This window comes from Salvelinus fontinalis, unplaced genomic scaffold, assembly GCF_029448725.1.
Source record: "Salvelinus fontinalis isolate EN_2023a unplaced genomic scaffold, ASM2944872v1 scaffold_0190, whole genome shotgun sequence".
Taxonomy (NCBI): Eukaryota; Metazoa; Chordata; class Actinopteri; order Salmoniformes; family Salmonidae; genus Salvelinus; species Salvelinus fontinalis.
The window spans coordinates 120,217-143,308 of record NW_026600399.1 but is presented as its reverse complement, the minus strand read 5'-3'; the positions used below and the strand labels follow the sequence as shown (position 1 = coordinate 143,308).

At 46.2% G+C, this 23,092-nt stretch overlaps 1 protein-coding gene across 2 annotated transcripts; it reads right to left on the bottom strand.

Annotated features, from left to right (window-relative positions):
• Positions 1–16,300: 16,300 nt before the first annotated feature.
• On the bottom strand, positions 16,301–22,616 carry LOC129844179 (NLR family CARD domain-containing protein 3-like). 2 transcript variants are annotated; one of them, XM_055912599.1, is made up of 4 exons: positions 21,137–22,616; positions 20,679–20,852; positions 16,791–16,964; positions 16,301–16,553 (listed from the first exon to the last, which is right to left on the bottom strand). In XM_055912599.1, the coding sequence occupies exons 1-4, from the start codon at positions 22,516–22,518 to the stop codon at positions 16,496–16,498; spliced, it is 1,788 nt and encodes a 595-aa protein (XP_055768574.1). In that variant the 5' UTR covers positions 22,519–22,616; the 3' UTR covers positions 16,301–16,495. The 2 variants fall into 2 exon arrangements, with proteins under 2 accessions (XP_055768574.1, XP_055768573.1); XM_055912598.1 differs by lacking the exon at positions 16,301–16,553 and having other exon boundaries at positions 16,695–16,964.
• Between the last annotated feature and the right edge of the window lie 476 nt (positions 22,617–23,092).

Genomic DNA, 23,092 nt, shown 5'->3' with positions numbered 1-23,092 from the left:
GTCCCTGTAATGTCTGGCCCAGAGACCTTACAGGTTGAAGATCAGAGACAGAGCCCTGCCCCTGTAATGTCTGGACCAGAGACCTTACAGGTTGAAGATCAGAGAGAGAGACCTGGCCCTATAATGTCTGGACCAGAGACCTTACGGGTTGAAGATCAGAGAGAGAGAGACCTGCCGCTGTAATGTCTGGACCAGAGACCTTACAGGTTGAAGATCAGAGAGAGAGAGACCTGCCCCTGTAATGCCTGGACCAGAGACCTTACAGGTTGAAGATCAGAGAGAGAGAGACCTGCCCCTGTAATGCCTGGACCAGAGACCTTACATGTTGAAGATCAGAGAGAGAGACCTGCCCCTATAATGTCTGGACCAGAGACCTTACAGGTTGAAGATCAGAGAGAGAGAGAGAGAGCCCTGTCCCTGTAATGTCTGGACCAGAGACCTTACAGGTTGAAGATCAGAGAGAGAGAGAGAGACCTGTCCCTGTAATGCCTGGACCAGAGACCTTACAGGTTGAAGATCAGAGAGAGACACCTGTCCCTGTAATGTCTGGCCCAGAGACCTTACATGTTGAAGATCAGAGAGAGAGAGAGAGACCTGCCCCTGTAATGCCTGGACCAGAGACCTTACAGGTTGAAGATCAGAGAGAGAGAGAGAGACCTGTCCCTGTAATGTCTGGACCAGAGACCTTACAGGTTGAAGGTCAGAGAGAGAGAGAGAGACCTGTCCCTGTAATGTCTGGACCAGAAACCTTACAGGTTGAAGATCAGAGAGAGAGAGAGAGACCTGTCCCTGTAATGTCTGGCCCAGAGACCTTACAGGTTGAAGATCAGAGACAGAGCCCTGCCCCTGTAATGTCTGGACCAGAGACCTTACAGGTTGAAGATCAGAGAGAGAGACCTGGCCCTATAATGTCTGGACCAGAGACCTTACGGGTTGAAGATCAGAGAGAGAGAGACCTGCCGCTGTAATGTCTGGACCAGAGACCTTACAGGTTGAAGATCAGAGAGAGAGAGAGACCTGCCCCTGTAATGTCTGGACCAGAGACCTTACAGGTTGAAGATCAGAGAGAGAGAGACCTGCCCCTGTAATGCCTGGACCAGAGACCTTACATGTTGAAGATCAGAGAGAGAGACCTGCCCCTATAATGTCTGGACCAGAGACCTTACAGGTTGAAGATCAGAGAGAGAGAGAGACCTGCCCCTGTAATGTCTGGACCAGAGACCTTACAGGTTGAAGATCAGAGAGAGAGAGACCTGCCCCTGTAATGCCTGGACCAGAGACCTTACATGTTGAAGATCAGAGAGAGAGACCTGCCCCTATAATGTCTGGACCAGAGACCTTACAGGTTGAAGATCAGAGAGAGAGACCTGCCCCTATAATGTCTGGACCAGAGACCTTACAGGTTGAAGATCAGAGAGAGAGAGAGACCTGCCCCTGTAATGTCTGGACCAGAGACCTTACAGGTTGAAGATCAGAGAGAGAGACCTGCCCGCCCCAGAGACCTTACAGGTTGAAGATAATGTTCTGCATATGTTGACACATGTTCCAGTTCGTAACAGGAAAAATGTTAGATACATTATGAACAACATTAAAGACTCAAAGGGGGCTGCTACTTGGAATGACAAGGGAGAGTTAATCTTTCAGGGGGATGTTGTCAGGGGTTCTCACATGATGGACTTTCTTAAATGTAACTTTAATTGGTTTACAATCTAGCTAGAAAAGCCAGTTTGTTTCCAGCTGTTTTTTCAAGTCATAAGCATGTATCTGTGTGCTGAAATATTTAATTAAATCCCCTCATTAAAATCTATGTATTTAAGTTGCGGCAGTTTTTTATCGCCCTTTCTTACCCAAAGATCGTTTTCCGGACGAAAAATAAGAAATATGTGAAAGAATTTAGATGCAAAACCACAGACATTTGTTTTGTTTGGGGGGGTGCGGTTCCTAGTTATTTTGGCTAGGCTCCGTTTTGCACGTACAAGAGTGAAACACCACAACAGGAATAAGGATTGTGGAAAGTGTAACATTTGACTGTGAAAATGTACCTGCCTTGCTTCAGCCAGACCACTGATTCTCTTTCAGTCCATAACAGCAGATTCAGCTTTAGTTGCATCCAGTAACCTCCATAATGTGCTCATGTTATGCTTATACTTCCTGTTTTAACTTGAAAGTTGTCTTAAAGGAAATGGTAATAGATGTTTGTTGGACCTCTATTAGTCAATGATAACAGTCATTGGTGTCCACAGCCCCTCTATTAGTCAATGATAACAGCCCCTCTATTAGTCAATGATAACAGTCATTGGTGTCCCACATCACCTCTATTAGTCAATGATAACAGCCCCTCTATTAGTCAATGATAACAGTCATTGGTGTCCACAGCCCCTCTATTAGTCAATGATAACAGTCATTGGTGTCCACAGCCCCTCTATTAGTCAATGATAACAGTCATTGGTGTCCCACATCACCTCTATTAGTCAATGATAACAGTCATTGGTGTCCCACATCACCTCTATTAGTCAATGATAACAGTCATTGGTGTCCCACAGCCCCTCTATTAGTCAATGATAACAGCCCCTCTATTAGTCAATGATAACAGTCCCTCTATTAGTCAATGATAACAGTCATTGGTGTCCCACAGCCCCTCTATTAGTCAATGATAACAGTCATTGGTGTCCCATATCACCTCTATTAGTCAATGATAACAGTCATTGGTGTCCCACAGCCCCTCTATTAGTCAATGATAACAGTCATTGGTGTCCCACAGTCCCTCTATTAGTCAATGATAACAGCCCCTCTATTAGTCAATGATAACAGTCATTGGTGTCCACAGCCCCTCTATTAGTCAATGATAACAGTCATTGGTGTCCCACATCACCTCTATTAGTCAATGATAACAGTCATTGGTGTCCACATCCCCTCTATTAGTCAATGATAACAGTCATTGGTGTCCCACAGCCCCTCTATTAGTCAATGATAACAGTCATTGGTGTCCCATATCACCTCTATTAGTCAATGATAACAGTCATTGGTGTCCCACAGCCCCTCTATTAGTCAATGATAACAGTCATTGGTGTCCCACAGTCCCTCTATTAGTCAATGATAACAGCCCCTCTATTAGTCAATGATAACAGTCATTGGTGTCCCACAGTCCCTCTATTAGTCAATGATAACAGCCCCTCTATTAGTCAATGATAACAGTCATTGGTGTCCCACAGCCCCTCTATTAGTCAATGATAACAGTCATTGGTGTCCCACAGTCCCTCTATTAGTCAATGATAACAGTCATTGGTGTCCCATATCACCTCTATTAGTCAATGATAACAGCCCCTCTATTAGTCAATGATAACAGTCATTGGTGTCCCACATCACCTCTATTAGTCAATGATAACAGTCATTGGTGTCCCATATCACCTCTATTAGTCAATGGTAACAGTCATTGGTGTCCCACAGCCCCTCTATTAGTCAATGATAACAGTCATTGGTGTCCCACATCACCTCTATTAGACAATGATAACAGTCATTGGTGTCCCACAGTGCCTCTATTAGTCAATGATGGTCCCGTGTGGCTCAGTTGGTAGAGCATGGCGCTTGCAACGCCAGGGTTGTGGTTTCATTCCCCACGGGGGGACCAGGATGAATATGTATGAACTTTCCAATGTGTAAGTCGCTCTGGATAAGAGCGTCTGCTAAATGACTTAAATGTAAATGTAATGATAACAGTCATTGGTGTCCCACAGCCCCTCTATTAGTCAATGATAACAGCCCCTCTATTAGTCAACTATAACAGTCATTGGTGTCCCACAGCCCCTCTATTAGTCAATGATAACAGTCATTGGTGTCCCACAGCCCCTCTATTAGTCAATGATAACAGTCATTGGTGTCCCACAGCCCCTCTATTAGTCAACTATAACAGTCATTGGTGTCCCACAGCCCCTCTATTAGTCAATGATAACAGCCCCTCTATTAGTCAATGATAACAGTCATTGGTGTACCACATCACCTCTATTAGTCAATGATAAGTCATTGGTGTCCCACAGCCCCTCTATTAGTCAATGATAACAGTCATTGGTGTCCCACAGACCCTCTATTAGTCAATGATAACAGTCATTGGTGTCCCACAGACCCTCTATTAGTCAATGATAACAGTCATTGGTGTCCCACAGCCCATCCCCTATGTTGTGAGCCAATCTTGTCATTCTATTAAGTCTTAACTATTGTTTTTGTATCTTGTCTTCCTTTTCAAAGGCTTTGCAGAGGATAAGAAGATGCATGGAAACTCTAAAGAAACATAATTTAACTTGTGAGGCCAGATTTGAAAAGGAAATGATAAATCCCCAAGTTCAGGTTGGTCAGTTGTTTAGAATGAGGATACTGGGGATGGTTGAATCGTTATCATATCCTACTGCCTAATTTACACATGACTAATATAATTTTATTGTATCCTTAGATGTCAGACACCGAGGCCGCAGTACCTCTGAGGCTGCCAGTACCTCTGAGACTCCAGTACCTCTGAGGCTGCCAGTACCTCTGAGGCTGCCAGTACCTCTGAGGCTGCCAGTACCTCTGAGGCTGCCAGTACCTCTGAGGCTGCCAGTACCACTGAGTCTCCAGTACCTCTGGGTCGATAGTCCATGTGTTGGATGATGCACCTCCGTTGATCAGAACAGACAGTATATACATAAGTTAGTGTCATTCAAAACCAGCACATACTGTAAGTTCTTGTAAATCAGTTTTGTAAATCAAAGATGGGGAAAGTCTGCACTTTCATCCCATATTCATTGTATTATAACAAAATGTAAAGTAGAGAAGCACAGAGTCATAACTAATCAAAATGTGTCGGTGTCCAAATACTTTCTGTGTCGTCTGTCTAGTTCTCCAGATCCTTGTTATCTTCAACACAGTTGACCAAAGCTCTGCTTGGATACGAGACTGATGACTCTGTGTCGTCTGTCTAGTTCTCCAGATCCTTGTTATCTTCAACACAGTTGACCAGAGCTCTGCTTGGATACGAGACTGATGACTCAATAACCAGCGTTGACAACAGTGGAGATGATTATGTCTCAGGGCATCAGGATCATCAGAGGAAGACAATTCCTATGAAGAACATCTGACAGGTATGTCTACACCTCACATACACATGGACCTATTCTGAACTACAATGTCCTGTTGGAAAATGACATGTTTTACACTGATGTTTTCCAGGAGAGAAGATTGGGCCAAACAGCCAATGACCAAGGGAAAGCTGGGACAACAGCCAATGACCAAGGGAAAGCTGGGCCAAACAGCCAATGACCAAGGGAAAGCTGGTCCAAACAGCCAATGACCAAGGGAAAGCTGGGACAACAGCCAATGATCAAGGGAAAGCTGGGCCAAACAGCCAATGACCAAGGGAAAGCTGGGACAACAGCCAATGATCAAGGGAAAGCTGGGCCAAACAGCCAATGACCAAGGGAAAGCTGGGACAACAGCCAATGACCAAGGGAAAGCTGGGACAACAGCCAATGACCAAGGGAAAGCTGGGACAACAGCCAATGACCAAGGGAAAGCTGGGACAACAGCCAATGACCAAGGGAAAGCTGGGACAACAGCCAATGACCAAGGGAAAGCTGGGACAACAGCCAATGACCAAGGGAAAGCTGGGACAAACAGCCAATGACCAAGGGAAAGCTGGTACAAACAGCCAATGACCAAGGGAAAGCTGGGCCAACAGCCAATGACCAAGGGAAAGCTGGGCCAACAGCCAATGACCAAGGGAAAGCTGGGACAACAGCCAATGACCAAGGGAAAGCTGGGCCAACAGCCAATGACCAAGGGAAAGCTGGGACAACAGCCAATGACCAAGGGAAAGCTGGGACAACAGCCAATGACCATGTGAAAGATGGTCCAAAGAGCCAATGACCAAGGGAAAGCTGGGCCAACAGCCAATGACCAAGGGAAAGCTGGGACAAACAGCCAATGACCAAGGGAAAGCTGGGACAAACAGCCAATGACCAAGGGAAAGCTGGGACAACAGCCAATGACCAAGGGAAAGCTGGGACAACAGCCAATGACCAAGGGAAAGCTGGGACAACAGCCAATGACCAAGGGAAAGCTGGGACAACAGCCAATGACCAAGGGAAAGCTGGGACAACAGCCAATGACCAAGGGAAAGCTGGGCCAACAGCCAATGACCAAGGGAAAGCTGGGACAACAGCCAATGACCAAGGGAAAGCTGGGACAAACAGCCAATGACCAAGGGAAAGCTGGGACAAACAGCCAATGACCAAGGGAAAGCTGGGACAACAGCCAATGACCAAGGGAAAGCTGGGCCAAACAGCCAATGACCAAGGGAAAGCTGGGACAACAGCCAATGACCAAGGGAAAGCTGGTCCAAACAGCCAATGACCAAGGGAAAGCTGGGACAACAGCCAATGACCAAGGGAAAGCTGGGACAAACAGCCAATGACCAAGGGAAAGCTGGGACAACAGCCAATGACCAAGGGAAAGCTGGGACAACAGCCAATGACCAAGGGAAAGCTGGTCCAAACAGCCAATGACCAAGGGAAAGCTGGGACAACAGCCAATGACCAAGGGAAAGCTGGGACAACAGCCAATGACCAAGGGAAAGCTGGTCCAAACAGCCAATGACCAAGGGAAAGCTGGGACAACAGCCAATGACCAAGGGAAAGCTGGGACAACAGCCAATGACCAAGGGAAAGCTGGTCCAAACAGCCAATGACCAAGGGAAAGCTGGGACAACAGCCAATGACCAAGGGAAAGCTGGGACAACAGCCAATGACCAAGGGAAAGCTGGTCCAAACAGCCAATGACCAAGGGAAAGCTGGGACAACAGCCAATGACCAAGGGAAAGCTGGGCCAACAGCCAATGACCAAGGGAAAGCTGGGACAACAGCCAATGACCAAGGGAAAGCTGGGACAACAGCCAATGACCAAGGGAAAGCTGGGACAAACAGCCAATGACCAAGGGAAAGCTGGTCCAAACAGCCAATGACCAAGGGAAAGCTGGGACAACAGCCAATGACCAAGGGAGAGCTGGGACAAACAGCCAATGACCAAGGGAAAGCTGGTCCAAACAGCCAATGACCAAGGGAAAGCTGGTCCAAACAGCCAATGACCAAGGGAAAGCTGGGACAACAGCCAATGACCAAGGGAAAGCTGGGACAACAGCCAATGACCAAGGGAAAGCTGGTCCAAACAGCCAATGACCAAGGGAAAGCTGGTACAAACAGCCAATGACCAAGGGAAAGCTGGGACAACAGCCAATGACCAAGGGAAAGCTGGGCCAATGACCAAGGGAAAGCTGGGCCAACAGCCAATGACCAAGGGAAAGCTGGGACAACAGCCAATGACCAAGGGAAAGCTGGGCCAACAGCCAATGACCAAGGGAAAGCTGGGACAAACAGCCAATGACCAAGGGAAAGCTGGGACAACAGCCAATGACCAAGGGAAAGCTGGTCCAAACAGCCAATGACCAAGGGAAAGCTGGGACAACAGCCAATGACCAAGGGAAAGCTGGTCCAAACAGCCAATGACTAAGGGAAAGCTGGGACAAACAGCCAATGACCAAAGGAAAGCTGGTCCAAACAGCCAATGACCAAGGGAAAGCTGGGACAACAGCCAATGACCAAGGGAAAGCTGGTACAAACAGCCAATGACCAAGGGAAAGCTGGGACAACAGCCAATGACCAAGGGAAAGCTGGGACAACAGCCAATGACCAAGGGAAAGCTGGGACAACAGCCAATGACCAAGGGAAAGCTGGTCCAAACAGCCAATGACCAAGGGAAAGCTGGTCCAAACAGCCAATGACCAAGGGAAAGCTGGGACAAACAGCCAATGACCAAGGGAAAGCTGGGACAAACAGCCAATGACCAAGGGAAAGCTGGGACAACAGCCAATGACCAAGGGAAAGCTGGTCCAAACAGCCAATGACCAAGGGAAAGCTGGGACAACAGCCAATGACCAAGGGAAAGCTGGGACAAACAGCCAATGACCAAGGGAAAGCTGGGACAAACAGCCAATGACCAAGGGAAAGCTGGGACAACAGCCAATGACCAAGGGAAAGCTGGGACAACAGCCAATGACCAAGGGAAAGCTGGGACAACAGCCAATGACCAAGGGAAAGCTGGGACAACAGCCAATGACCAAGGGAAAGCTGGGACAACAGCCAATGACCAAGGGAAAGCTGGGACAACAGCCAATGACCAAGGGAAAGCTGGGACAACAGCCAATGACCAAGGGAAAGCTGGGACAACAGCCAATGACCAAGGGAAAGCTGGGACAATCAGCCAATGACCAAGGGAAAGCTGGGACAACAGCCAATGACCAAGGGAAAGCTGGTCCAAACAGCCAATGACCAAGGGGAAGCTGGTCCAAACAGCCAATGACCAAGGGAAAGCTGGGACAAACAGCCAATGACCAAGGGAAAGCTGGGACAACAGCCAATGACCAAGGGAAAGCTGGTCCAAACAGCCAATGACCAAGGGAAAGCTGGGACAACAGCCAATGACCAAGGGAAAGCTGGGACAAACAGCCAATGACCAAGGGAAAGCTGGGACAACAGCCAATGACCAAGGGAAAGCTGGTCCAAACAGCCAATGACCAAGGGAAAGCTGGTCCAAACAGCCAATGACCAAGGGAAAGCTGGTCCAAACAGCCAATGACCAAGGGAAAGCTGGGACAAACAGCCAATGACCAAGGGAAAGCTGGGACAACAGCCAATGACCAAGGGAAAGCTGGGACAACAGCCAATGACCAAGGGAAAGCTGGGACAACAGCCAATGACCAAGGGAAAGCTGGTCCAAACAGCCAATGACCAAGGGAAAGCTGGGACAACAGCCAATGACCAAGGGAAAGCTGGGACAACAGCCAATGACCAAGGGAAAGCTGGGACAACAGCCAATGACCAAGGGAAAGCTGGGCCAACAGCCAATGACCAAGGGAAAGCTGGGACAACAGCCAATGACCAAGGGAAAGCTGGTACAACAGCCAATGACCATGTGAAAGATGGTCCAAACAGCCAATGACCAAGGGAAAGCTGGGCCAACAGCCAATGACCAAGGGAAAGCTGGGACAAACAGCCAATGACCAAGGGAAAGCTGGGACAAACAGCCAATGACCAAGGGAAAGCTGGGACAACAGCCAATGACCAAGGGAAAGCTGGGACAACAGCCAATGACCAAGGGAAAGCTGGGACAACAGCCAATGACCAAGGGAAAGCTGGGACAACAGCCAATGACCAAGGGAAAGCTGGGACAACAGCCAATGACCAAGGGAAAGCTGGGACAACAGCCAATGACCAAGGGAAAGCTGGGACAATCAGCCAATGACCAAGGGAAAGCTGCGACAACAGCCAATGACCAAGGGAAAGCTGGGACAAACAGCCAATGACCAAGGGAAAGCTGGTACAAACAGCCAATGACCAAGGGAAAGCTGGTCCAAACAGCCAATGACCAAGGGAAAGCTGGGACAAACAGCCAATGACCAAGGGAAAGCTGGTCCAAACAGCCAATGACCAAGGGAAAGCTGGGACAACAGCCAATGACCAAGGGAAAGCTGGTACAAACAGCCAATGACCAAGGGAAAGCTGGGATAACAGCCAATGACCAAGGGAAAGCTGGGACAACAGCCAATGACCAAGGGAAAGCTGGGACAACAGCCAATGACCAAGGGAAAGCTGGGACAACAGCCAATGACCAAGGGAAAGCTGGGACAACAGCCAATGACCATGTGAAAGATGGTCCAAACAGCCAATGACCAAGGGAAAGCTGGGCCAACAGCCAATGACCAAGGGAAAGCTGGGACAAACAGCCAATGACCAAGGGAAAGCTGGGACAAACAGCCAATGACCAAGGGAAAGCTGGGACAACAGCCAATGACCAAGGGAAAGCTGGGACAACAGCCAATGACCAAGGGAAAGCTGGGACAACAGCCAATGACCAAGGGAAAGCTGGGACAACAGCCAATGACCAAGGGAAAGCTGGTCCAAACAGCCAATGACCAAGGGAAAGCTGGGACAAACAGCCAATGACCAAGGGAAAGCTGGGACAACAGCCAATGACCAAGGGAAAGCTGGTCCAAACAGCCAATGACCAAGGGAAAGCTGGGACAACAGCCAATGACCAAGGGAAAGCTGGTCCAAACAGCCAATGACCAAGGGAAAGCTGGGACAACAGCCAATGACCAAGGGAAAGCTGGGACAACAGCCAATGACCAAGGGAAAGCTGGGCCAACAGCCAATGACCAAGGGAAAGCTGGGCCAACAGCCAATGACCAAGGGAAAGCTGGGACAACAGCCAATGACCAAGGGAAAGATGGTCCAAACAGCCAATGACCAAGGGAAAGCTGGGACAACAGCCAATGACCATGTGAAAGATGGTCCAAACAGCCAATGACCATGTGAAAGATGGTCCAAACAGCCAATGACCAAGGGAAAGCTGGGACAAACAGCCAATGACCAAGGGAAAGCTGGGACAACAGCCAATGACCAAGGGAAAGCTGGGACAACAGCCAATGACCAAGGGAAAGCTGCGACAACAGCCAATGACCAAGGGAAAGCTGGGACAACAGCCAATGACCAAGGGAAAGCTGGGACAACAGCCAATGACCAAGGGAAAGCTGGGACAACAGCCAATGACCAAGGGAAAGCTGGGACAATCAGCCAATGACCAAGGGAAAGCTGCGACAACAGCCAATGACCAAGGGAAAGCTGGGACAACAGCCAATGACCATGGGAAAGCTGGTCCAAACAGCCAATGACCAAGGGAAAGCTGGTCCAAACAGCCAATGACCAAGGGAAAGCTGGGCCAAACAGCCAATGACCAAGGGAAAGCTGGTCCAAACAGCCAATGACCAAGGGAAAGCTGGTCCAAACAGCCAATGACCAAGGGAAAGCTGGTCCAAACAGCCAATGACCAAGGGAAAGCTGGGACAAACAGCCAATGACCAAGGGAAAGCTGGTACAAACAGCCAATGACCAAGGGAAAGCTGGGACAACAGCCAATGACCAAGGGAAAGCTGGTTCAAACAGCCAATGACCAAGGGAAAGCTGGGATAACAGCCAATGACCAAGGGAAAGCTGGGACAACAGCCAATGACCAAGGGAAAGCTGGGACAACAGCCAATGACCAAGGGAAAGCTGGTCCAAACAGCCAATGACCAAGGGAAAGCTGGGACAAACAGCCAATGACCAAGGGAAAGCTGGGACAAACAGCCAATGACCAAGGGAAAGCTGGGACAACAGCCAATGACCAAGGGAAAGCTGGGACAAACAGCCAATGACCAAAGGGAAAGCTGAGACAACAGCCAATGACCAAGGGAAAGCTGGGACAACAGCCAATGACCAAGGGAAAGCTGGGACAACAGCCAATGACCAAGGGAAAGCTGGGACAAACAGCCAATGACTAAGGGAAAGCTGGGACAAACAGCCAATGACCAAGGGAAAGCTGGGCCAACAGCCAATGACCAAGGGAAAGCTGGGACAACAGCCAATGACCAAGGGAAAGCTGGGCCAACAGCCAATGACCAAGGGAAAGCTGGGCCAACAGCCAATGACCAAGGGAAAGCTGGTCCAAACAGCCAATGACCAAGGGAAAGCTGGGACAAACAGCCAATGACCAAGGGAAAGCTGGGACAACAGCCAATGACCAAGGGAAAGCTGGGACAACAGCCAATGACCAAGGGAAAGCTGGTCCAAACAGCCAATGACCAAGGGAAAGCTGGGACAACAGCCAATGATCAAGGGAAAGCTGGGACAACAGCCAATGACCAAGGGAAAGCTGGGACAACAGCCAATGACCAAGGGAAAGCTGGTCCAAACAGCCAATGACCAAGGGAAAGCTGGGACAACAGCCAATGACCAAGGGAAAGCTGGGACAACAGCCAATGACCAAGGGAAAGCTGGGACAACAGCCAATGACCAAGGGAAAGCTGGGACAACAGCCAATGACCAAGGGAAAGCTGGGACAACAGCCAATGACCAAGGGAAAGCTGGTCCAAACAGCCAATGACCAAGGGAAAGCTGGGACAACAGCCAATGACCAAGGGAAAGCTGGGACAACAGCCAATGACCAAGGGAAAGCTGGGACAACAGCCAATGACCAAGGGAAAGCTGGGACAACAGCCAATGACCAAGGGAAAGCTGGGCCAACAGCCAATGACCAAGGGAAAGCTGGGACAACAGCCAATGACCAAGGGAAAGCTGGGACAACAGCCAATGACCAAGGGAAAGCTGGGACAAACAGCCAATGACCAAGGGAAAGCTGGGACAAACAGCCAATGACCAAGGGAAAGCTGGGACAACAGCCAATGACCAAGGGAAAGCTGGGACAACAGCCAATGACCAAGGGAAAGCTGGGACAACAGCCAATGACCAAGGGAAAGCTGGGACAACAGCCAATGACCAAGGGAAAGCTGGGACAACAGCCAATGACCAAGGGAAAGCTGGGCCAACAGCCAATGACCAAGGGAAAGCTGGGACAACAGCCAATGACCAAGGGAAAGCTGGGACAACAGCCAATGACCAAGGGAAAGCTGGGACAAACAGCCAATGACCAAGGGAAAGCTGGGACAAACAGCCAATGACCAAGGGAAAGCTGGGACAACAGCCAATGACCAAGGGAAAGCTGGGACAACAGCCAATGACCAAGGGAAAGCTGGGACAACAGCCAATGACCAAGGGAAAGCTGGGACAACAGCCAATGACCAAGGGAAAGCTGGTCCAAACAGCCAATGACCAAGGGAAAGCTGGGACAAACAGCCAATGACCAAGGGAAAGCTGGGACAACAGCCAATGACCAAGGGAAAGCTTGGACAAACAGCCAATGACCAAGGGAAAGCTGGGACAACAGCCAATGACCAAGGGAAAGCTGGGACAACAGCCAATGACCAAGGGAAAGCTGGTCCAAACAGCCAATGACCAAGGGAAAGCTGGTACAAACAGCCAATGACCAAGGGAAAGCTGGGACAACAGCCAATGACCAAGGGAAAGCTGGGACAAACAGCCAATGACCAAGGGAAAGCTGGTACAAACAGCCAATGACCAAGGGAAAGCTGGGACAAACAGCCAATGACCAAGGGAAAGCTGGGACAACAGCCAATGACCAAGGGAAAGCTGGGACAAACAGCCAATGACCAAGGTTCTGTACCCATTTGTGGGTTTTGTAATAAACTGCGCTGTTGGAAACACAGTTATTTCTCTCCTGCGTCTGACTTCTCTGCCGCCAGTTAAACACTCCTTACAGACTGTGTGTGTGTCCTTTATCTTCCTCAGTGGGGAAAGAGAGAAATAAAGGACACTACTTTAGACCAGAGCTCTATGTGGGTCCTAGTTGAAAGATGTTCACTATAAAGGGCATTACATTTTGTACAATGTTTTGTATTTAATTTCATATTTGTTTCATGTTTCAACCAGTCGCAGGTTAACGTCAACCTGACAGAGGAAACGTAACATCAATAACCAAACTGTTTTCACAATTAACAGGCTTTTCTTGTTTCAAGTATGTTTTATTATGAAAAGTACAATATATCCTGTATACTTGTACAACTATGGAGCGTATGTCCGTATATAATTGTACAATTTGTTTTTAAACATAAAAGACAACAAATGATCACATTGGTATTTTAACGGTGGTTTTTTAAGACGTCCTGGGTCACAAAATATAGGAAGACACGCATGTGTGTGTTTGTCCAGTGTGTGTTTGTCCACTGTGTATGTGTGTGTGTGTGTGTGTGTTTGTCGTATGTGTGTGTGTGTGTGTGTCCAGTGTGTGTGTGTGTGTGTGTGTGTCCAGTGTGTGTGTGTGTGTGTGTGTGTTTGTCCAGTGTGTGTTTGTCCACTGTGTGTGTGTGTGTGTGTGTGTGTGTGTGTGTGTGTGTGTGTGTGTGTTTGTCCAGTGTGTGTTTGTCCACTGTGTATGTGTGTGTGTGTGTGTTTGTCGTATGTGTGTGTGTGTGTGTGTGTGTCCAGTGTGTGTGTGTGTGTTTGTCCAGTGTGTGTGTGTGTGTGTGTGTGTGTTTGTCCAGTGTGTGTTTGTCCACTGTGTGTGTGTGTGTGTGTGTGTGTGTGTGTGTGTGTGTGTGTGTGTGTGTGTGTGTGTGTTTGTCCAGTGTGTGTTTGTCCACTGTGTATGTGTGTGTGTGTGTGTTTGTCGTATGTGTGTGTGTGTGTGTATGTGTGTGTGTGTGTGTGTGTGTGTCCAGTGTGTGTGTGTGTGTGTGTGTGTTTGTCCAGTGTGTGTGTGTGTGTGTGTGTCCAGTGTGTGTGTGTCCAGTGTGTGTGTGCCAGTGTGTGTGTGTGTGTATGTGTGTGTGTTCGTGTCCAGTGTGATTGTGTGTATGTGTGTGTTCGTGTCCAGTGTGTGTGTATGTCAAGTGTGTGTGTCTGTCCAGTGAGTGTGTGTGTGTGTGTGTATGTGTGTGTGTTCGTGTCCAGTGTGATTGTGTGTATGTGTGTGTTCGTGTCCAGTGTGTGTGTATGTCAAGTGTGTGTGTGTGTTTGTTTGTCCAGTGTGTGTGTGTAAGTTTGTCCAGTGTGTGTGTGTGTACAGTGTGTGTTTGTCCACTGTGTGTGTGTGTGTGTACAGTGTGTGTGTTTGTCGTGTGTGTGTGTGTGTGTGTGTGTTTGTCCAGTGTGTGTGTGTGTGTGTCCAGTGTCCTGTGTGTCCAGCGTGTGTGTGTCCACTGTGTGTGTGTGTGTGTGTATGTGTGTTTGTTTGTTTGTCCAGTGTGTTTGTCCACTGTGTGTGTTTGTCGTGTGTGTGTGTGTCAGTGTGTCTAGTGTGTGTGTGTGTGTGTTTGTCCAGTGTGTGTGTGTGTGTGTGTGTCTGTCCAGTGTGTGTGTGTGTGTGTGTGTCTGTCCAGTGTGTGTGTGTGTGTGTGTGTGTGTCCAGTGTGTTTGTCCAGTGTGTGTGTGTTTGTGTGTTTGTCCAGTGTGTGTGTGTTTGTGTGTTTGTCCAGTGTGTGTGTGTGTGTTTGTGTGTCTGTCCAGTGTGTGTGTGTGTGTGTGTGTGTGTGTCCAGTGTGTTTGTCCAGTGTGTGTGTGTTTGTGTGTTTGTCCAGTGTGTGTGTGTTTGTGTATTTGTCCAGTGTGTGTGTGTTTGTGTATTTGTCCAGTGTGTGTGTCAAGTGTGTGTGTGTGTGTGTGTGTGTCCAGTGTGTGTGTGTGTGTGTCCCGGATGTGTATCTGTCCAGTGTGTGTGTCCAGTGTATGTGTGTGTGTCCAGTGTGTGTGTGTGTGTGTGTGTGTGTGTCTGTCCAGTGTGTGTGTGTGTTCAGTGTGTGTGTGTGTTCAGTGTGTGTCCAGTGTGTGTGTGTGTGTGTGTGTGTGTGTGTGTGTGTGTGTGTGTGTGTGTGTGTGTGTGTGTATGTCCAGTGTGTGTGTCTAGTGTGTGTGTCCAGTGTGTCCAGTGTGTGTGTGTGTGTCCAGTGTGTGTGTGTGTGTCCAGTGTGTGTGTGTTCAGTGTGTGTGCGTCCAGTGTGTGTGTCCAGTGTGTGTGTCCAGTGTGTGTGTGTGTGTGTGTGTGTGTCCAGCGTGTGTGTGTGTGTCTGTGTCCAGTGTGTCACTGACAGAGGGACACTGAGTCACCATCATCCCAAACACTAAACCCTGGATAGAGGGGCTCAGTGAATGTGGAGGTGAATGTGAACAGGTGGGTCAGTGTGTCAGAGGAGGCTCTATAGAAGGACAGAGTGCCGGCTGGCCAGTCCAGATACACTCCTACTCTGTGGGAGCTGGAGGAGGGGACGTCTATGATAGTGGAATTCTTATTGTGCCAGGCAGAGTAACGGTATCTGTTGTCATAGCAGAACAGACTCCAGGACTTGTCATTCCATCCAAGACAACAGTCATCAACCCCGTCCTCTCCTGCTGATTCCTTTATATGTCACTCCTATACCAGCCCCCATTATCCCGCTCCACTCTACCTCCCAGTAACAGCGCCCAGTCAGACCCTCTCTACACAGCACCTGTCTACAGCCCTCAAATCTCTCTGGGTGATCAGGATACGGCTGCTTCTCTCTCCTCCATGTCACCTTTCTGTTCTCCTCAGACAGAGAGAGGTGTCTGTTTACTGTGTTTAGGTTCAGTGTGAGATCACAGACATCTGATGGATGAAACCAGACACAATATTAGAAATCATCATCATTCACATTAGAATGTTAACTCACTTTTCACTAATTCATTTAATGTAGATGTTTCTAGGTATCAAAAGGAGAAGTTTAGGTAACTTGAGACTTGTTGAATGATCATATGTTATACTGTCTGGTAATATAAAACACACTTATTCCCATTAATTACACACACACACACACACACATACACACACACACACACACACACACACACATTGTCAAAGCAACTCTTTGTAAACGTTGGTGTCCCTGATTTCTGCTTCTGTAGAACTACAGCTGATATTTAATATGACCAAGTAAGTAATGATGGTGGTCTTTGACTTTGACTTAACTTGAATTAAGACTTATTCTTAGTCATATTCTTCACAGCAGTCAACACTCACATTTTCTAATTCCAGGTTTCATTCTGTTCTCTCCACCATGTTCCACACTGTAGCGGTAAGCAGAAGAACAGACAGTCATTGAGGGATACACCTGAACTCACACACACACACACACACACACACACACACACACACACACACACACACACACACACACACACACACACACACACACACACACACAGCATATAACTTTGTCCAAGTGTTGGTAATAATGTTTGTCTTAACTAGCCTGATAAGTCAAACATGTCTGATATGAACATTGACATAAACCCTCTACATACTTGAGTTTCTCCAGTCTGCAGTGTGGATCCTCCAGTCCAGCAGAGAGCAGTCTGACTCCTGAGTCTCCTGGGTGATTGTAGCTCAGGTCCAGCTCTCTCAGGTGTGAGGGGTTTGACCTCAGAGCTGAGACCAGAGAAGCACAGCCTTGCTCTGTGACTAGACAGACTGACAGCCTGCAAAGAGTCAAATCATATTAAAATCACAATGCTATTCTTTGGTGGTGTAAATAGTGGCAGTATAACGTTTTAACATTTTCAGATACATCAGTGTCCTGAAACCTGCCATATCTACTCATAAATGAATGTTTCATTATTTGAAATGACAAATGATCAAAGTGTTAATTGTAGAGAGAAAAATATATAGTACAAATATTATAGTAGACTGACCAGACCAGTTTAAAAAGCAGTATCAGTCAAAAGACAGACAGTGAGGTATCAGATTTAGATTGTATTGAGTATACAGTCCACACCATATCTATTTTGACAGTAAAGCTAACATTTTAAATGTGGATCTATACTCCAACATTTTGGATTTCAGATCAAATGTTTCATATGAGGTGACAGTATATAATGTCACATTTTATTTTAGGATATTTTAATATATATCTGTTTCACCATTTAGAAATGAAAGCACTTTATGTATCTAGTCCCCCTATTTGAAGAAGTCATAAGTATTCTGACCAATTATTAATTAACTCATAGTGTATTAAAGTAGTCAAAAATGTAGCATTTGGTCTGATATTCCTTTAACCCAATGACAACATCAAGCCTGTGACTCAAACTAGTTGATTGAACTTGCAGTTTGTTTTGGTTGTGTTTTGCCCAATAGAAACTCAATGGTGGATGATGACTGGAGTCATTTTCTTTCTAAGTGAGTAGATACCATGTTTCTAAATTAATCCTGATGATGCCATGATTAAGACAAATCATGAATGAATCATGAATAATAATGAGTGAGAAAGTTACAGAGACTACAACAAAACATGCTAACCTCTCACCATTACCAATAACAGAGACGACAACAAAACATGCTAACCTCTCACCATTACCAATAACAGAGACTACAACAAAACATGTTAACCTCTCACCATTACCAATAACAGAGGCTACAACAAAACATGCTAACCTCTCACCATTACCAATAACAGAGACTACAACAAAACATGCTAACCTCTCACCATTACCAATAACAGAGGCTACAACAAAACATGCTAACCTCTCACCATTACCAATAACAGAGACTACAACAAAACATGCTAACCTCTCACCATTACCAATAACAGAGGCTACAACAAAACATGCTAACCTCTCACCATTACCAATAACAGAGGATACAACAAAACATACTAACCTCTCACCATTACCAATAACAGAGGCTACAACAAAACATGCTAACCTCTCACCATTACCAATAACAGAGGCTACAACAAAACATGCTAACCTCTCACCATTACCAATAACAGAGGATACAACAAAACATGCTAACCTCTCACCATTACCAATAACAGAGGCTACAACAAAACATGCTAACCTCTCACCATTACCAATAACAGAGGCTACAACAAAACATACTAACCTCTCACCATTACCAATAACAGAGGCTACAACAAAACATGCTAACCTCTCACCATTACCAATAACAGAGGGGGTCTGATCTTTGTGCCTCTAACTTTCTCATTCATCATTAATTCTCGATTCATTCCTGATTATTCATAATCATGGTAGCATCAACATGAATGTAGAAGTGTTCAGAAACATCTTCTATTCTTACTGACAATACAAGTGAAATGACTCCAAAATGACAGGACATTAATTAGGAAAAACATCCAAAACACAACCAAGACAAACTGCAATCACAAGCCTGATCGAATCACTGCAGGCACGGAATATGGGGCCAAATACTAAACCTATGACTACTTTGATACAATATATGTGAATATGTCCAAATAATGAAGACTTCTTCAAATGGTAGACTACGGTGCCTTGCAGAGGTATTCATCCCCCTTGGTGTTGTTCCTATTTTGTTGCATTACAGCATGTCATTTAAATAGATTTATATTTGGATTTCATGGAATGGACAAACACAAAATAGTCCAAATTGGTCAAGATAAATTTTAAAAGATAAATTTTAAAAAATTAAATTAAAAACAGAAAAGTGGTGCGTTCATATGTATTCACCCCCTTTGCTATGAAGCCCCTAAATAATATCTGATGCAACCAATTACCGTCAGAAGTCACATAGTTAGTTAAATAAATAATAAAAAAAATAAATTAAATAAAGTCCACCTGTGTGCAATCTAAGTGTGACATGATCTGTCACATGATCTCAGTGTATATACACCTGTTCTGCAAGGCCCCAGAGTCTACAACTCCACTAAGCAACTCCACTAAGCAAGGGACACCACCAAGCAAGCGGCACCATGAAGACCAAGGAGCTCTCCAAACAGGTCAGGGACAAAGTTGAGGAGAAGTACAGATCAGGGTTGGGTTATAAAAAAATATCTGAAACTTTGAAAATCCCACGGAGCACCATTAAATCCATTATTAAAAAATGGAGAGAATATGGCACCGCAACAAACCTGCCAAGAGAAGGCCGCCCACCATAACTCACAGACCAGGCGAGGAGGGCATTAAATCAGAGAGGCAACAAAGAGACCAAAGATAACCCTGAAGGAGCTGCAAAGCTCCACAGCAGAGATTGGACTATCTGTCCATAGGACCACTTTAAGCCGTACACTACACAGAGCTGGGCTTTACGGAAGTGTGAACAGAAGAAAATACATTGCTTTAAAAAAAGATATAAGCAAACACGTTTGGCGTACGCCAAAAGGCATGTGGGAGACTCCCCAAACATATGGAAGAAGGTACTCTGGTCAGATGATACTAAAATTGAGCTTTATGGCCATCAAGGGAAACGCTATGTCTGGCGCAGACCCAACACCTTTCATCACCCCGAGAACACCATCCCCACAGTGAAGCATGGTGGTGGCAGCATCATGCTGTGGGGATGTTTTTCATCGGCAGGAACTGTGAAACTGGTCAGAATTGAAGGAATGATGGATGGCGCTAAATACAGGGAAATTCTTGAGGGAAACCTGTTTCAGGCTTCCAGAGATTTGAGACTGCTAAAGCAACACCCGAGTGTTGAAAACTCTGCACCCTATCCTCAAGAAGTTTAAGGGGAAAAATTTTAATGTCTTGGAATGGTCAAGTCAAAGCATAGACCTCAATCCAATTGAGAATCTGTGGAATGACTTACAGATTGCTGTACACCAGCGGAGCCCATCCAACTTGAAGGAGCTGGAGCAGTTTTGCCTTGAAAAATGGTCAAACATCCCAGTGGCTAAATGTGCCAAGCTTATAGAGACAAACCCCAAAAGACTTGCAGCTGTAATTGCTACAAAAGGTGGTTCTACAAAGTATTGACTTTGGGGGGTGAATAGTTATGCACAAGTTCTCTGTTCTTATTATTTATCGGTTGTTTAACAAGAAAACATATTTAGCATCTTCAAAGTGGTTGGAATGTTGTGTACATCAACTGATACAAACCCCCAAAACATCTATTTTAATTACAGGTTGAAGGCAATTTTGGGGGGGGGGAAATGCCAAGGGGGTGAATACTTTTGCAAGCCACTGTACATACATAAAGTGCTTTCATTTCTAAAAGGTAAAACATATATGAATCCTCTCAAATAAAAGGTGACATTCTGTACTGTCACCTAATACGAAACATTCTACCTAAAATCCAAAATGCTGGAGCATAGCACCAAATGTAAAACTGTAAGCTTCACTTTCCAAACACAGATGGTGTGGACTATGTGTGCCTGGTAAACACATGTGGATCTGGTGAACAGTTATCACTTGTTGACCAACTACAGGAATACTGACCTCAGAGTCTCCAGTTTACAGTGGGGATTCCCCAGTCCAGCAGAGAGCAGCTTCACTCCTGAATCCTTCAGGTCATTGTTACTCAGGTCCAGCTCTCTCAGGTGTGAGGGGTTTGACTCCAGAGCTGGGACCAGAGAAGCACAGCCTTCCTCTGTGACTCCACAGCCTGACAGCCTGACAAAGAGATCATCATGACTTCAAACACACTGTTAATTTAACACCAGTAGTGTAGAAGGACAATGGCAGATGCATTTGGTTAATTATCCAAAACAACATATAGATTCATCTTCCATCTCCTAGAACTATGTGGTCATATTGTTATACTAATGTGAAAATCAATGCATTTATTTAATATATTTTTCAATATAATATTATATACATATTATAATACATCATTTTCTCTAAACTGGATAATGCTTCCTGATGGTTAGTTCTGATATGTCATTTTATTTACTCACAGAGCAGCTCTGGAGGCTTTGACCACTGGCAGCAGCCTCAGAAGACCTTCCTCTGATCTGGAGTATTTCTTCAGGTCAAACACATCCAGCTCCTTTTCTGAAGTCAGCAACACAAAGACCAGAGCTGACCACTGTGCAGGTGACAGGTTGGGTTCTGAGAGACTTCCTGATCTCAGGTATCTTTGGATCTCCTCCACTAGAGAATGGTCATTCAGTTCATTCAGACAGTGGAACAGATTGATGCACCTCTCTGGAGAGGGATTCTCCCTGATCTTCTCCTTGATGTACTTGACTGTTTCTTCATGGCTCTGTGAGCTGCTTCTTGTCTTTGTCAGTAGACCTCGTAAGTGCTTCTGATTGGACTCCAGTGAGAGGCCCAGAAGGAAGCGGAGGAAAAGGTCCAGGTTTCCCGTCTCACTTTGTAAGGCTTTATCCACAGCACTCTTGTAGACAGTAACTTTACGCCTTTGTTTGATCCTCACAGAAAGTCTCCTGGACGTTGACTGCAGTTTGTCCATTAGATTCTCATTGTTGTTGATGAATGTGAGGAACACATATACAGCAGCCAGAAACTCCTGAATGCTCAGATGTACAAAGCAGTACACCTTGTCCTGGTACAGCACACATTCCTCTTTAAAGAGCTGTGTGCACAATCCTGAGTACACTGAGGCTTCAATGACATCAATGCCAGCCTCTTTCAGGTCTTCTTCATAGAAAATCAGATTGCCCTTCACAAGCTGTTGAAAAGCCAGTTTTCCCAGTGACAGAATGTTCTCTTTATTCCAGGGTGGACCTGTCTCTTCTTTCCCAAGATACTTTTCATTCTTCTGTTTGGTATGAAACACCACAAGGTGTGTGTACATCTCAGTCAGAGTCTTGGGCATCTCTTCTCTCTTATGTTCCAGCATGTGTTCAAGGACTGTTGCAGAAATCCAACAGAAGACTGGAATGTGGCACATGATGTGGAGGCTCCTTGATGTCTTTATGTGTGAGATGATTCTGCTGGCCAGGTCCTCATCACTGAATCTCTTCCTGAAGTACTCCTCCTTCTGTGGGTCATTGAACCCTCGTACCTCTGTCACCTGGTCAACACACCCTGAAGGGATCTTATTGGCTGCTGCAGGTCGGGTAGTTATCCAGAGGAGAGCAGAGGGAAGCAGATTTCCCCTGATGAGATTTGTCAGCAGAACATCCACTGAGGTTGACTCTGTGACGTCCCAACAGATCTTGTTCTTCTGGAAGTCTAGGGGCAGTCGGCACTCATCCAGACCATCAAAGATGAACAGAACTTTGTACTTGTCGTAGTTGGAGATTCCTGATTGTTTGGTTTCCATTGAGAAGTGATTGAGAAGTTTAATGAAAGTGTGTTTGTCCTCTTTCATCAAATTCAGCTCACGGAAAGGGAATGAAAATACAAATTGGACATCCTGATTTGCTTTTCCTTCAGCCCAATCCAGAATGAACTTCTGCACAGAAGACTGTTTTTCCAATGCCAGCAACTCCCTTTGTCAGCACAGTTCTGATAGGTTTGTCTTGTCCAGTTAAGGGTGTGAAGATGTCGTTACATTTGATTGCAGTCTCTGGTCTTGCTTGTTTCCTGATTGTTGTCTCAATCTGTCTCAGCTCATGTTCATTATTGACCTCTCCTGTTCCACCCTCTGTGATGTAGAGCTCTGTGTAGATCTTATTGAGAAATGTTGGGTTTCCTTGTTTAGCGATCCCCTCAAATACACATTGAAACTTCTTCTTTAGATTAGATTTGAGTTCACGTTGGCAAATCACAGCAAGCTCATCTGAATGAAGAAATAACACAGAGGGTATTAATATTACGTCTGTTTTAATGCCTACAGTATTGTAGGACTGTTATAAAGTTTTAAATTATAATCATTTATTCTCTTAACTGACTGTATAAATGTGTAAATGTTTTCATAATGCATTACAGACTGGTGTGACTGA

What these genes read in the sequence shown, in the direction of transcription:
- LOC129844179 (XM_055912598.1), bottom strand. Translation starts at nt 22,518, where the DNA reads ATGAAAGAGGACAAACACACTTTCATTAAACTTCTCAATCACTTCTCA. An exon ending in AAAGCCTCCAGAGCTGCTCT is followed by an intron (nt 20,853 to 21,136) that starts GTGAGTAAATAA and finishes TCTCTTTGTCAG; the next exon opens with GCTGTCAGGCTGTGGAGTCA. An exon ending in TGTAAACTGGAGACTCTGAG is followed by an intron (nt 16,965 to 20,678) that starts GTCAGTATTCCT and finishes GACTCTTTGCAG; the next exon opens with GCTGTCAGTCTGTCTAGTCA.